The 15390-nt window shown below is 34.5% G+C and overlaps 1 protein-coding gene across 2 annotated transcripts; it reads left to right on the top strand.

The window, feature by feature from the left end:
• Window positions 1-1722: 1722 nt before the first annotated feature.
• LOC111377843 (glycosyltransferase family 64 protein C4-like) lies at window positions 1723-10329 on the top strand. Of its 2 annotated transcripts, XM_023000975.1 has the most exons (6): window positions 1723-1803; window positions 1884-2263; window positions 3352-3739; window positions 6768-6931; window positions 7020-7090; window positions 9834-10329. In XM_023000975.1, exons 2-6 carry the CDS (start codon window positions 2070-2072, stop codon window positions 9992-9994), a joined length of 978 nt encoding a protein of 325 aa, XP_022856743.1. In that variant the 5' UTR covers window positions 1723-1803; window positions 1884-2069; the 3' UTR covers window positions 9995-10329. The 2 variants fall into 2 exon arrangements, with proteins under 2 accessions (XP_022856743.1, XP_022856742.1); XM_023000974.1 differs by lacking the exon at window positions 1723-1803 and having other exon boundaries at window positions 1810-2263.
• The last annotated feature ends 5061 nt before the right edge of the window (window positions 10330-15390 follow it).

The raw sequence follows: 15390 nt of genomic DNA on the forward strand, positions 1-15390 counted from the left end.
TTTTTTTTTTTGATATCTAGGTATCCGCCTTAGAGTGACTAAATCTTGGAGTCTACACCTTGACCCCTCAAGTTGTAGACAGGTTAAACCGCGGATTGTGCTCCAAATTGACCAGTGTTCAAGAGTCCCAACTGATTTGCCAAAGTGTTAAACAAGTCTTTTCCCATTTTTGCACCTTGTCTTTCAGTAGAGCTCCTGCCTTCCAAGAGAATATCTACCGAGCCTTTCATGAATCGAATTCATAACTTCTGATCCACCAGCCTTGAACAACATATTATAATACAGGTTTATAATATATTTGACCGAACGCATTGAGTCCGCCCGCATAAAGAGACTTAGGTGGACCCCATATTTTGACAGGCTCAAAATATTGAGAGTTTAATGATTTACTTTAATATTAAATATTTCTGATGAATAAACAACCCAAAATATAACATATCGCAATCCAACCGTTAGAGGCTGATTGGATACGTTGTAAATTAAATCGACCAACTCCTGACTTTCCAATATTTTGGTATTTCAAGAAACTAAAAACCTACCAAGACAAATAATATGTTTGTAGAATAATTCATTGCCATTTACAATTTTCTTTGCTTACACTTGAAGTTGCGTTTAATTATTCATATTTTTCATGAAAAATGTCATTTTTCACTAAAATTTCCACTTTTGGGCGATTTGATTGATTTTTTTTATAAAAAATATTTTCCTACTTTTGATCATGTGACAATATTTTCCTTGAAAAAAGATTTTTTTTAGGGGGAGTATGTTTTTATTTTTCAAATAATTCTCTCTCTTTATCTCTCGCCCACCCCATTTCCTTCTTATCTACCTATTAATAAAAAATGGACAAGCGCAACATTTTGTAGGTTAAAAATTAAATTAATCAAAAATATTTTAATTGATAATTTTCATGCAAATATGTTCTAGGTAATTCAATTGCCTAATTTTTTATATTTTTTTTTCCATACTTGCAATCAAATATGCCATAAATGGAAAATAGTTACACCAATAATCCTAAAACTAAGGAGTATGTATTGGCTCCATCTAACCCACAATCCCTTAAAATAGTGTCTAGAAATTTACATAACAACTCGCTTCTAGCACTTAGACTAACTCAAAAAAAAAAAATAAAAAAAAAATGAAATACAATAAAAGGTAAAAACATAATATGTTCGAATATTTGTGTTTCATCTTTGAGATCCACCAGCCAATTATAGCAAGAATTTGATTCATCAATTCTTCCCTCATAATCTCGACGTATGGACTCGAGGTCAAAAGGTTTCTCGATGTATGGACTCGAGGTCGAAACGTGAACTCTTTATTTATCGATCTTGAGGTACGTCTAGAATTTCATATTATCTTATCCAATCAAATGAGTAACACGTAATAAATTGAATAATATATTTCATTTTTCAAACTTCAATCATTCCAATCCCAACCTCCATCACTAATATCTCAACATGCATCAAATGCAACTATACCCAATAAGTTTCTAACGAGCTTATAATTAAGCTTAAATACTTGTTTGGTAGGATTTTGATAATTGATTTTTTTATCGTTAAAGATATAATGAGTCCTACTTACGAGAGAAGAATTTAAAAATGACGGCTGAAATAATGAAATAAAGATCAAAAAATTAATTTTAATGAATTTAAAATTTGTACCAAACAAGCACTAAAACTTATTTGGAAGTGTCCCTGTTATTTAACACAAAAGTATCTACATTATTACATATAAGATTAAAATAAAGAGACAAATATTCATTTTTACATATAGGCACGGAAAATTTGTTTCTATAAAAAGGTAACTGCTCATCTGAAAATCTGAAATTCCGGTGACATTCCCCCACATTAACTTATCTTCATCGTTTAATGCTAATGTAGAAACCGGAGGCCGAGATATCACTGGTTTTCTCTCACGGTACTCCAACTCGCACGCCGTTGTTTATGGAATATTCTTCTTCTGATAACAAGTCCCGTACTGAGTCAACTCGGAGCGGTGCGGTAGTAGTTCAGCAGCGCTCCTACCAATTGTGTAAGTATTAAGTTACGAGATTAGCGTAAAGAGCTATGACGACGAGGACGAGCCTTTTCAGCCATCGGACGATAAGGCAGGGCGCGATCTCAGCCGTCGGATCTGTAAAGATTAAGCTGTTGCTCGCCTGTTGCATCGGCTTAACGTTATTTGTTCTCGCCGGACGTACGGCGTCGTTCATGGGATGGAAGCAAGGCGCGGCTTCTTTCCATCGATCTTCTCTACCGGGGTAAGTATTACAGTTCTATACTATCAAATTGCGTGTATTAATATATTTATGTTTAGTTAAGTTCGTTAATTGGTTTGTAGTAACGTGAGATTACTTTTTTGGATCGAGATCTTAAGTGATCTAGGATTTCACCATTTGTCCGGTCATAATTACTATGCAATTATTGCTTCCATCTATAAATCGTAATTGCCCTTTTTAGTAACAGCACTACTGAGTATTAATTTCGCATTAAAGTCGTTTTTGTTACCCAAATAAAAGGAAAAGTTAAGAGAAGTGAAAATGGGAACATGAGAATCAGGAGCAAGTATGCATAGCAGCATCGCTTTCCTTCTGTTCAATCGCTTTTTAGTTTCCCACGTTTAGCTGCTAAAAATGGTGTATTCAATTTCCTTTTGGCAATTTAAGTTAGGCCCTAATCTTGACAGTTTTTGAATTAGCACAGAAGCAATTATTAGTCATTATGTTCTGTGAAATAAGCAGAAAGTTGGATATTGTTAGGCTTCATGGCCACTTCCACGCCCTCTTGTGTTTCTCTCTCTTTTTGGGCAGATTGCAAATCACTCGTAGAAGTTTCTCTACTACTGTCTAGTTTTTATTAGAGAATATGCTTCTTATTGTCTTTGCTTTTCTCTTATCTGAAGCTCCAGTATGCACGAGAATTTTGTGGACCTAAGTGGGCTTTCTCGGATGGATTCCTATTTTTGCAATATGAGGCAGAATCTTTGCTAAAAAGTAAAAGAAAATTAATTCCCTTTGATGCCATTTGTTTAAACTTAGAGAAAAATATGGCACTAATTTTGTCAGGTTGCCTTAAAGAGTTCATAATTCATCTACCTTGATATTTGACAGTTTGTTGCTACTTTATTTGTGTTTTTCTTTCTAAAGTAAAGAGGAAAAAGCTCCACCATGTTGTTGAGTTTAAGATATTGTTTTCTATAGTTAGTTGAAATTTTAACTTCATGCATTAGGTTGAGCTTGTATTTTTAAATCTTCAAATGATTTACCCAGAGAAGAGAAACTACATTCTAAAAAAATATATAGAAAGTCTAAAAGTTACATACGTATGTTGGTTATCCATGATTTTGCAGGAAAGGATATGCCTTATTGATTAACACATGGAAGAGAAATGATCTGCTGAAAAAGTCCATTTCGCATTATGCATCATGTCCTGGGCTTGCTTCTATACACATTGTATGGAGTGAGCCTGATCCTCCTTCAGAGTCTCTTAAGAAATTTCTAAACCACATTATACACCTGAATGGTCGAGTAATTGAGTTAAAATTTGATATCAACAAAGAAGACAGTTTGAACAACAGATTTAAAGAAATTACGGACTTGAAGACGGATGCAGTTTTTTCAATTGATGATGACATCATATTTCCTTGCACATCAGTGGAATTTGCTTTCACTGTCTGGCAAAGTGCACCGGATACAATGGTTGGATATGTACCACGTATTCATTGGGTTGATAAATTGGTATGTGCTTTTGTTCTGTCCACTCGATTTCCTTAGTTCTACATCATTTAACTATCGTGTAGGTCAGACAATCCTACAAAATAGGCATCATTTTGTACTTATTTCATACTTGCATACACAGTTTAAAGTCCCTACTCTGAATCTCATTCCTTTGTCAGTGATTTTTTTATCGTTAAAGATATAATGAGTCCTACTTACGAGAGAAGAATTTAAAAATGACGGCTGAAATAATGAAATAAAGATCAAAAAATTAATTTTAATGAATTTAAAATTTGTACCAAACAAGCACTAAAACTTATTTGGAAGTCCATATGCTGATGAATTCGTAGGAATATGACAAACCTTTTTTTTACCTATGTTCATGTACTGCAACTACAAAGTATTGCCTGGACTTTTTCTTTGATGTACCTTCATCATATGATAATATTAACGACAAAAGTCTATGTTTAGTTAATCAATATATACACCTTCTATGGCTCCATTTGTCATATGTTGCTTAGCCTGTCTTATCCTGTTCCACTATCAGCTCTTGAATTAGAATAAAATGTTCTTTTCCTCTAGAATCATATTTTATATTATTTGTTTAAGTCACCTTTTGAATTTGTCTTGATGTGTATTCTTGCACAAGTTGATAGGCAAGGATTGAATCCAATATATGGACAGAGATCTGCCGATGTTGAAGTGTTCAAACTGATTTCAAGAAACTATCTTGAAATCAGAGGAAAGTTTTGTCAACAAAGAAATAATTACCTAGTTGGTATAGCTGTTGACTGAAGTAACTTTCCTTGGCTGTAGTGTAAAGTGACTTGCTCTAAAGTGAGGGCGACTTGAAGTTGTAATTGGATAAACCCGCCCCCAACTTGTGATAGTATTAATTTCGCATTAAAGTCGTTTTTGTTACCCAAATAAAATGAAAAGTTAAGAGAAATGAAAATGGGAACATGAGAATCAGGAGCAAGTATGCATAGCAGCATCGCTTTCCTTCTGTTCAATCGCTTTTTAGTTTCCCACGTTTAGCTGCTAAAAATGGTGTATTCAATTTCCTTTTGGCAATTTAAGTTAGGCCCTAATCTTGACAGTTTTTGAATTAGCACAGAAGCAATTATTAGTCATTATGTTCTGTGAAATAAGCAGAAAGTTGGATATTGTTAGGCTTCATGGCCACTTCCACGCCCTCTTGTGTTTCTCTCTCTTTTTGGGCAGATTGCAAATCACTCGAGAAGTTTCTCTACTACTGTCTAGTTTTTATTAGAGAATATGCTTCTTATTGTCTTTGCTTTTCTCTTATCTGAAGCTCCAGTATGCACGAGAATTTTGTGGACCTAAGTGGGCTTTCTCGGATGGATTCCTATTTTTGCAATATGAGGCAGAATCTTTGCTAAAAAGTAAAAGAAAATTAATTCCCTTTGATGCCAGTTGTTTAAACTTAGAGAAAAATATGGCACTAATTTTGTCAGGTTGCCTTAAAGAGTTCATAATTCATCTACCTTGATATTTGACAGTTTGTTGCTACTTTATTTGTGTTTTTCTTTCTAAAGTAAAGAGGAAAAAGCTCCACCATGTTGTTGAGTTTAAGATATTGTTTTCTATAGTTAGTTGAAATTTTAACTTCATGCATTAGGTTGAGCTTGTATTTTTAAATCTTCAAATGATTTACCCAGAGAAGAGAAACTACATTCTAAAAAAATATATAGAAAGTCTAAAAGTTACATACGTATGTTGGTTATCCATGATTTTGCAGGAAAGGATATGCCTTATTGATTAACACATGGAAGAGAAATGATCTGCTGAAAAAGTCCATTTCGCATTATGCATCATGTCCTGGGCTTGCTTCTATACACATTGTATGGAGTGAGCCTGATCCTCCTTCAGAGTCTCTTAAGAAATTTCTAAACCACATTATACACCTGAATGGTCGAGTAATTGAGTTAAAATTTGATATCAACAAAGAAGACAGTTTGAACAACAGATTTAAAGAAATTACGGACTTGAAGACGGATGCAGTTTTTTCAATTGATGATGACATCATATTTCCTTGCACATCAGTGGAATTTGCTTTCACTGTCTGGCAAAGTGCACCGGATACAATGGTTGGATATGTACCACGTATTCATTGGGTTGATAAATTGGTATGTGCTTTTGTTCTGTCCACTCGATTTCCTTAGTTCTACATCATTTAACTATCGTGTAGGTCAGACAATCCTACAAAATAGGCATCATTTTGTACTTATTTCATACTTGCATACACAGTTTAAAGTCCCTACTCTGAATCTCATTCCTTTGTCAGTGTAATCCATATGCTGATGAATTCGTAGGAATATGACAAACCTTTTTTTTACCTATGTTCATGTACTGCAACTACAAAGTATTGCCTGGACTTTTTCTTTGATGTACCTTCATCATATGATAATATTAACGACAAAAGTCTATGTTTAGTTAATCAATATATACACCTTCTATGGCTCCATTTGTCATATGTTGCTTAGCCTGTCTTATCCTGTTCCACTATCAGCTCTTGAATTAGAATAAAATGTTCTTTTCCTCTAGAATCATATTTTATATTATTTGTTTAAGTCACCTTTTGAATTTGTCTTGATGTGTATTCTTGCACAAGTTGATAGGCAAGGATTGAATCCAATATATGGACAGAGATCTGCCGATGTTGAAGTGTTCAAACTGATTTCAAGAAACTATCTTGAAATCAGAGGAAAGTTTTGTCAACAAAGAAATAATTACCTAGTTGGTATAGCTGTTGACTGAAGTAACTTTCCTTGGCTGTAGTGTAAAGTGACTTGCTCTAAAGTGAGGGCGACTTGAAGTTGTAATTGGATAAACCCGCCCCCAACTTGTGATGAATGTGCATGGTAGTGTGCAGTGCTCCTTTTGCACAGCACACTCATACAATGAAATGTTGTTTCCAATTTATTTATTCTTTTTTCAATTGGCTCTTTCTCATGAACAAGGCATTGGCTACATTTTGTAAACTAAAAAGTCCGATTTTGCATTCAATTGGACGTTGTTGGTGCAGAAAGGCAATCAGGATACCTATCTCTATAGCGGATGGTGGTCTGTTTGGTGGACAGGAACATACAGTATGATCCTCTCTAAAGCTGCCTTCTTTCATAAGAAGTATCTCAGTATGTACACTTACGAGATGCCATCTTCCATTCGAGAATATGTTACCAAGAACAGGTTCTTGTCATTTCTTTCTCAGTCTCCTCTTTCTTGTTTCTTTTTAACCATGACCAAATTTTAATTTTTCTATGGATATATCTACTAGGAACTGTGAAGATATTGCAATGTCTTTCCTTGTAGCAAATGCAACTGGTGCTCCTCCCATTTGGATAAAAGGTAATAATCTGTTCTGTTGACCTTCTTTCCACTTTTGATTCTATGATTTTTTTCATTATTGTATTCAAATTTCCACTTAGGTGAACGCTTATTGTTTTTCTGTTATCACTTATCTGGTTATTTCCAGTTCTGAGTCTGGTTCTGGACACTGTTTGCTTGTCTTAAAGATAGGGTGAAAGTGTTAATGTATCCTTACATGGGCTAGTTGTAACTTGTAAACAATCCAAGTTTTGGAAAACGGAACACGCTGCATTTTCTAGAACTAGAAAACATTTTATTACAAAGAATTGGGGAAGAAAGTGTCAAATAACATGATTAACATGAATCTTTTTTATGAAAGCTCTGGACTTAGTGATGGCTGCGGCTACAATAGATCTCTTTATTTGTACATTACTTGATTTGGAAGGAAATCCATGATGAACAGGGCAGAGCCACGATTTTCTTCTGGACTGAGCTAAAACTTTAAAAATTTTATTATATTAATAAAATTCATATACAATTTGGAAAAATCAAAATATGACATTACCTACTAAAGTATCAATGCTCGAGCGAAGCGTAATAGGTAATAGCACCATGAAATTAAAAGGAAATCCAAGCGAAGTACCTCTGTGTAGCTCGTAGTGCCTTCAAATTGTGTGCGACATTGGAGCAAACAAGTTTGAAAATAGAGTAATAACAAAATATATTACAGTCAACAAAAAATTACAAAAAGGTATATATACATTAAATTATTAATTATTGAACACAACTATATAAATAGAATAATGCTATTTGTAGTCATTCACGATCGCAGTCGTTCTATTTGGCATACGTATGATGGTTGGTGATTTAATATTTGAGGCAAGAAAAAGTTAACCGTCATGTAGTATGTTATGTAGGACGACTACCGTAATGAGCGACTATGAATGACATTACTTGTATAAATAAATAAAAAATATATAAAAGGTACATTTTAGTAGAGGCAATGCCTCTGCTTTCGTTGTTGGTGGGTCATCTATACTAGTTGATGGTAGAGTGCTGAAATTGGAGAACACTATGGACGAATCATGGAATCAACAAAAAAAGGTTACAAAAAAATATAATATTGATGCATATTTTAGACATTGAAAAAAAATTATATCATATTAGCAATAAGTTGATTGGAATCTAGTCAAACTAAAATATGTAATATCTTTTGATGAAATATTATGCCATAATTCTTCTCACTTTTATTGAACAATTATTTATTTATTTTTTTAAATCATTGGAAAGCTTGGAAAAGTGAACAAATTTGGACATTGAAATTAAATTGTGCAGACAAACTGGTGAGGGCAGACTTGGGCAATTGGGCTATATCTATGGAAAAAAATAAAAATTCTTATGTTTTTTGAAAATGGACTGGAGCCCAGGCTTGTCCTACGTTATATCCGCCCTGATGATGAACTCATGTTCTCAACATTTGTTTATAAATCGTTTGTTGGCACAACTTATTTGGATATCATTTTTCCTCAAACTCATCTTTAACTCCACTTTTTCCTAAGAAAATAATTTTGCATGTGGATTCCTAATTTTTCCATACTTCTAACCACACATTCTTAAAAGAATTAATTTTGACTTCAAATAATCTCTCATAAAGGAACACAAAATATTTTTATTTCATGCTTAAAAATTATTGAGATTGAAGAATTTTTATAATCTACATCATATATTTGAAACGCCACGTATGCTCTTTTGCACAATTATACAATGAGGGAAAAGTTAAAAACTCATCAAGGTTCAGTAAAATAGTCAATTCTCTTCCACAATTTTTGTTATAGCTCAATTTGTAGAGTCGTCCTATAATTCGATTTGTTGTTATATACCCAGAAATGACCCCCGTGTATCCCATTTCAATTATATTGAAACTTATGGTTTGGCTTATTTCAAAACAAAAGAAAAATGAGCTCTTTGGTTCAAATATTAATCAAACAAGGGGCTTATTGTAGTTGGTGAGAATATAATAGGTTTAGATCTTCTAGTAGATCTATCAAACGGAGAAAAATGGTTCATGTAATTGACTCCAAATTTATTGAGAATAATCATTGATTTGTTGTTGCCGTAAAACTTCAAACGAGCAAAGACATTAGTAATTTTCCAATCTTGCTTTTCTTTTGGTACTTAAGAGAAATGTTGGAGCGACTTTGCCAATTGTTATGCCAATCGAATTAATGACGCAGTTGCATTTTTTTCTAAATTTACGTATGATAAAGAAGATAACGTGGACTTTGACTTCTATGATGTATGAATAAAGCAAAATAAATTTTTTATGCAAGTTATTATTGATTGTGATGTTTATGCAAGATACACAAATTTAGTCAGTTCAATTCCTTGTACGTTATGACAAAACTGCTATTGATCAATACCATTTCTATTTTGAAAATTTAAGTTTCCCGAGACTATGTTCTTTTACTAGGCTAGTGGTTATTTGCTTTAATCAAATATGAGAGGAAATCACTGTTTAACTGAAACCTTGGGAGCCTTTATTGCGAAAAGTACTATAGAGGGAGAGCGTTACAAGGGGATCTAATCTTTTGTTAATTTGTTCATACTATAACTCTTGTTGCGTAGCCTTTTCAATGGATTGTTCTGTCACGGGCTCTCTGTACTAGAGTAATGAAATTTATTGATATTTAAACAAAATATATATTTCTGGCAAAAATAATTGCACATCTGTATGTCATACAAATACACAATTTAAGTATATCCTGCTGGTGTGATAATGTAGGTAAGATATTTGAGATTGGTTCGACTGGAATTAGTAGCTTGGGAGGTCACAGTGAAAGGAGGACCCACTGTGTGAATTGGTTTGCATCTAAGTATGGACGAATGCCCTTGGTATCAACTTCAGTTAAGGCCATAGATAGCCGAAGCAGCTGGTTTTGGTGAGAAATGCGAGTTTTGCTTTCACCAATTTTCCACTCAAATCAGTTTAGCTCACTTATTAGTATTCTTATGAGTTCCCAGGTTGTGTAAATATCAAATTACCCAGCATTTGTTAGTCTGGTGATAGAAATGGAATTACCACGTTCACTTAGGCTTTTAGTCTTGTACCTGTAATATGATTCACTTGGCTTGTTGCAATGTTATGTTCTCTCTTTATCAAAAGGCTTATACATATGTTCAGCCCTTCACAAGTTATTATTGATTGCAACAAACATGTCGAGTATTTTGTGATGACAATTTATGAACTTTTATAATTTTGTACGAGAGTTTTGAATCAATCTTTTGCATCCTATGCATTTCCTCACAAGTTACATGTATTTGAGGCCGTAGTTTTTGGAGCACAATAGAAAATTTATCCTGGGATTGCATTCTTGATCCTTTACTTGGATAGTTCAAAATGACTAGGATCACTGTTAGTTCTATTCTAACTTTTTATGAACAGGTTCTTCAGTTCCTATCAATTTCAAGTACTGAACTTTAGCCAATGTTATGGTATTGTGGAGAATTTGCAGGCTGTGTAGATATAACTAGGCTAGAACTGGGTTTGAACTGCAAGCCATCAAGGAACTCTCCGAACTTCAAATAAAAAATTACATTTGGCTGGGAAATTGAGGATTCATGAAGAATGATCCCAGTGACAATGGGTGCCTAGTCTTGACTACTCATTACAAGCCCATATTTCATCGCTAATGGCATGTTTGTATAAGTTAAGAGTAGACAAGACTGGATATGTGTCCTTATTCCTTAATCGAGTCCTCTAATTCAGCATATCAAACGTTTGATATGTTTTTATTGGGTATTGCCTTCTGTTTGAATCTCTATCAATTCTAATGACCATCAAAATTTCTTCTTGCATCAAACTAAGCTGAGAAACATGATTTAAGCGGGCGTGTTAAAAATCAAGAGGGTAGGAGAAAGGGCGTGTCTTCGTTGCAATTCCATACTTGCCGTGATAATGATCCACATGCCCATACGTTGTCCAACAGACAGTTGCACAGAGACTGAAAATCAGGCCAAGGCTTATGTCCAAGTTCATACCAGAAAACCAGGTACCTCCCCTCCCCACCAAGAATCACGCCCTGTTTAATATATCCAACCTAAAAGGTCGGCTAGATGGTACAAGTGGTTGATTTCAGAGGACAATAAATAACACTGCAGCTGAAATAATACAGATTCTTACTGGAGAAAACATGGGACAGTTTCTGCAAGGGTTGATTCGAATTAATGGCATATAACTAGGCTATGCTGCACCATTTCTCTATGAGTTTGTACTTCTTGTGCTGCTGTAGGAATTATCGAGCGGAAAACAGGTTTCTTCGCTGCCAGTGCTCCACAAGAAACTGGCATATCTAGAAGAATGATAAGAATTCTCTGGCTAGGCAGCCAAGGCTTGTAGAAATCTTTCTTAAAGTCCCTATTTGCTGTCCATAAAAAGTTGGCTTACTGGCTCAGAGACTGCGCATCTGGTGGCAACACTTGAACTGCCCGCTTGTAGCACTTCTCGGCCCTGTTGAAATCAAACTGAGGCAAACTACACTAAAAAGCGCATGCTACTACAAAATTGACAGTATTTGTGATAAAATAACATATTTATCTCGCTATATTAGACCACTAGAGTGCTTACTCCAAAATTTACCTGGCATAATCTTGTGCAACGAGGTGCAAGAATTGTGCATAGTTGCAAAGTAGAAGTTGACTATTCGGCGCATAAGACGACAACATCTGGTATAGGAGATCAGTCCTAAGATATTCCTCGTATTCATCAGGTTCGTGCTCCACAAATACTGGGGAAACAAAATGTTGCTCCACGTCTCGATGAAGAACCTCATCCTTCTAACTTAGGTTGAACCCTAACCTTGAGGGTCCTCACCGTCCCGTCCTTAGAGCTTTGTGAGGGAGGTAAATCGCGGGATGTGCCCCAATAGGTCAGGGAACAAGAGCTACCTGTACACTACGCCTACAAGGAGTTCAATTTCATGTCTCAGGAATCGAACCCACACACTGCGGCCGCCAACAAGGCGTGAGATAACCTCACTCCTGTCCTTTGCACCACTGGACTATGCCCTGGGGGGCGCCTCATCCTTCAAACTTGATTGCATCTTTATTGCTTCACCCCATGGAGTCCCACAAATTCGCCTCTTCTGCACTTCTTCAATCTTGCTCACTACTCTTTGGTGAATTGCCAATTTTCATGTTTCCATCAATTTTTCTTAACATATCCATCTTCCTTAACCAAAATTATTTCTCTTGATGAGTCAATTTGTGGATTGTTGGCTATTAAAGCCATTTTTTGATGACTAAAGGATTATGCATTAATTGTTATCTTGGGCATTTTATGCTAAAGAGAAAAATGCATGCCTAGTACAGCCGAAATATGTACAGGTAATGCACAGCCAACTTTTGTATGTTTTTGTTGAAATTCTGGTTCTACAATTAATTAAGGTGGTGAAATTTTCATTATAAATAGGAGGTGCACCTTAAGAGAAATGCACAGCAAATTCATAGAGAGGATTGAAAGAGTAGAGAGAAAAATAGTGAAGCGGAGAGATACATAAATTATGGGGAGAATTTTTTTATTTTCTTCTTAATGTTTTCTACTTAGTTTTTTCTATTACGAGAGGGATTAATTGTTATTATTTTCTTGTATTGAGAGAGAAGGTTATTTCATTTCCTTCTATACTTGCTCATGGACGTAGCCTAAATTCGATAAACCAACGTAAATATTTGTGTCCATTTTAATCTGCAAATTTCTCGTTCCAGCAAGCCTACTTTGACCCACGTTTTTCTTCAATTAAAAATCCATAGGGTACTCCCATTAACGAGGTCTCTGCAAAGGAAACATTATGGGACGCAGAATAAGACACTAAAATTTGCTTAAAGAATTTTTTACATGAGAGGCCCTGAGGATGACAATTTGTCCTGTCCTGTGTAGAGGAAAAAAAGGAGGGTGGCAAATGGGGCAAGCCCTTGCCCCATCCTGCTGGGGCGGGGTTTGGGTGTGCCCTGCCCTGAACCTACCCCGTTGCCATGAGAGGGTTGAAAATTCGAACCCTTCCGCATTTATTCATAGAAGAAGATGAGGTATAGAGGGGTGATTGGACTGATGGAGTAAAGGTTCGAGGACAACGTGTGGAAATTCACGGGATGGAACATCTAGCGTTTAGCCTCATGGTTTGTCAATCCCATTCCCAGAAAAAGGCTAAACAGGCTAAAAATGAAGAAGATTTAGCAAAAAGAACAATGATTGAGCAAGAACAAAGGTTGGTGGCTAAATATAGGGATAATTAGTAGAAGAAACAATCAACATCTGATAAACTCTGTCCAAAGAATTTTGCTAATTGTACCTTGAAATGTCACAGATAACAAAACCCTTTTGGAAAAAAAATAAATAAAACACAATGATTCTTGTTTTTAAAGCTAACACAAAAACACGAGCTTCTCTTTCAGTATAATAAAGTTTCTTATATACCATGGTATGGTGTACAGCCCTCTCACAATGAGAAGAGTTCACATGAATATTATATTTGTGGACCTCGGTTTATGGGTGCTGTACACTCTGCACAACTGCTTTCAGAATATAGATTTTCCAAGTTGCAACACAAATACTGAAATTCTTGTAGAACTAAACAGAGTTTTTATTTGACAAAAAAAAATGATAATTTTCAAACAAAATCAACTTCTGCTTGTCTATCTCGGCCTATTGTTTTACAATTGACCACAGATTGATGAGTACCCATAATTAGATACTTTTATTCTAAAACAATAAAAATAGGGAAATTTCAAAAAACTAACAAAGATCCTTGAACGTACCAGAGTCTCCACAACTGAAGGCAGAAAGTCTGAAAAAGTGTGTATTTTAATGTATTTCTAGATGATAATTTTTTTACTTGGAAAAGAAATGAATATTTTTACAGAGAAGAAGATAACTCTGGATATCATATGAGAAGATGACGAGTCGCGTGCACTTTTACGACCATTAGCATGAGTTTCAAAAGGATGTACGTCAAACTCGTCCAAATATTATCTTTTTTCTAGGTATACCTTTTATAAGTTTTAAGATAAAATAAGACAAGCATTTTCACTTGTTTGTGCTGAGTTGTGTTTCATTTTCTTGTTGCACAACATTTGTAATTACAAATTTTAGAATTTAAAACATAAAATCTTCTATAATTAGTCCCCGTTTGGCACCCATTAAATTATATTTTATTTTTCTCTCTCAAATTTTTAATTACATAATCTTCCATAAAATAATATTATACGTAAATCAAAAATTTTTAATTTTTTTTCAATCGCTCATTTTTCAAAAAATCACTATTCCATCGATTTTCATTTCAAAACATGAGGGCCAAACGGAGGCTTAAACTACCAACAGCCCACAAGTTCAAATGAAATAATGGATGGATAAAATACCAATAAGATTATAATAAAAGTATGAAATAAAGAATTTGACTTCGTTAATACTCACTCCATCCCATTTATAAAAGTTGATTTTATTTTTCACGAGGATTAAGAAATATTATTTAATGTTATTAAAAAAGCAATTATTATAAAAAAACTTTTCTAGTTACAATTTTAAGATTAAATAGATAAATTGGTTATAACTAAACAAATTAAATAACAATCTATTAGTAAATAAATAAAATAAAATATTTTCGATAAAGAAACCCGACTATATAATTGTGACACGAAAATAAAGAAAATTAGCCTATATAAATAAAACAGACGGAGTAATGGGTACAACATTTTTCACACCCACTCACAAAGGTGGGGTCCATGATTATGTTAATCGTGGACTTCACCCACTTACATGTGTGTGTGCTATGAAAAAAGATGTGAAAATTCAAAATTGATGTACGTGTAGAATGGTTGTAACTTGAATGTTACATGGTGCAGGTGGAAGCCAATATAGTGAAGGCACATATATGGGACACGACTAGCTATCATGAGTGCTCACTATAGCAGGAGACAATGGCGGCACTTGTCATGTACGACATAACCAAGAGGCAAATGTGTTAGAGAATGTGTGTTGGCGGTTATGATAATAGATGGGCATTCCGACTTAAACATTGTGATCTTGATGGCCAACAACAAATCTGACCCGAATCACCTTAGAGCAGTTTCAGAGAAGGAAGGGCTATTGTTTCTTGAGAGCATGTAATTAATGGCGGACATGTCAAATCAAAAGAAGAAAAGCATTGGCTATGCAAAACCTTAACAATATTTCAAGTCATGGGGTGTTGGGAAATAAAATGTTCGATGTAATATATATAACACAATATGAAATATATGATTACAAATAAATAACAATATAAAATGCAAAGAATTAATTGGTAGAGGAA

This window comes from Olea europaea, unplaced genomic scaffold, assembly GCF_002742605.1.
Source record: "Olea europaea var. sylvestris unplaced genomic scaffold, O_europaea_v1 scaffold1731, whole genome shotgun sequence".
NCBI lineage: Eukaryota > Viridiplantae > Streptophyta > Magnoliopsida > Lamiales > Oleaceae > Olea > Olea europaea.

Bases quoted from the DNA above. Each gene is read 5' to 3' on its own strand.
- LOC111377843 (XM_023000975.1), top strand. From the start codon at position 2,070: ATGACGACGAGGACGAGCCTTTTCAGCCATCGGACGATAAGGCAGGGC. The intron at 3,740-6,767 runs GTATGTGCTTTT...TTGTTGGTGCAG, and splicing joins TTCATTGGGTTGATAAATTG to AAAGGCAATCAGGATACCTA. The intron at 7,091-9,833 runs GTAATAATCTGT...GTGATAATGTAG, and splicing joins TCCTCCCATTTGGATAAAAG to GTAAGATATTTGAGATTGGT.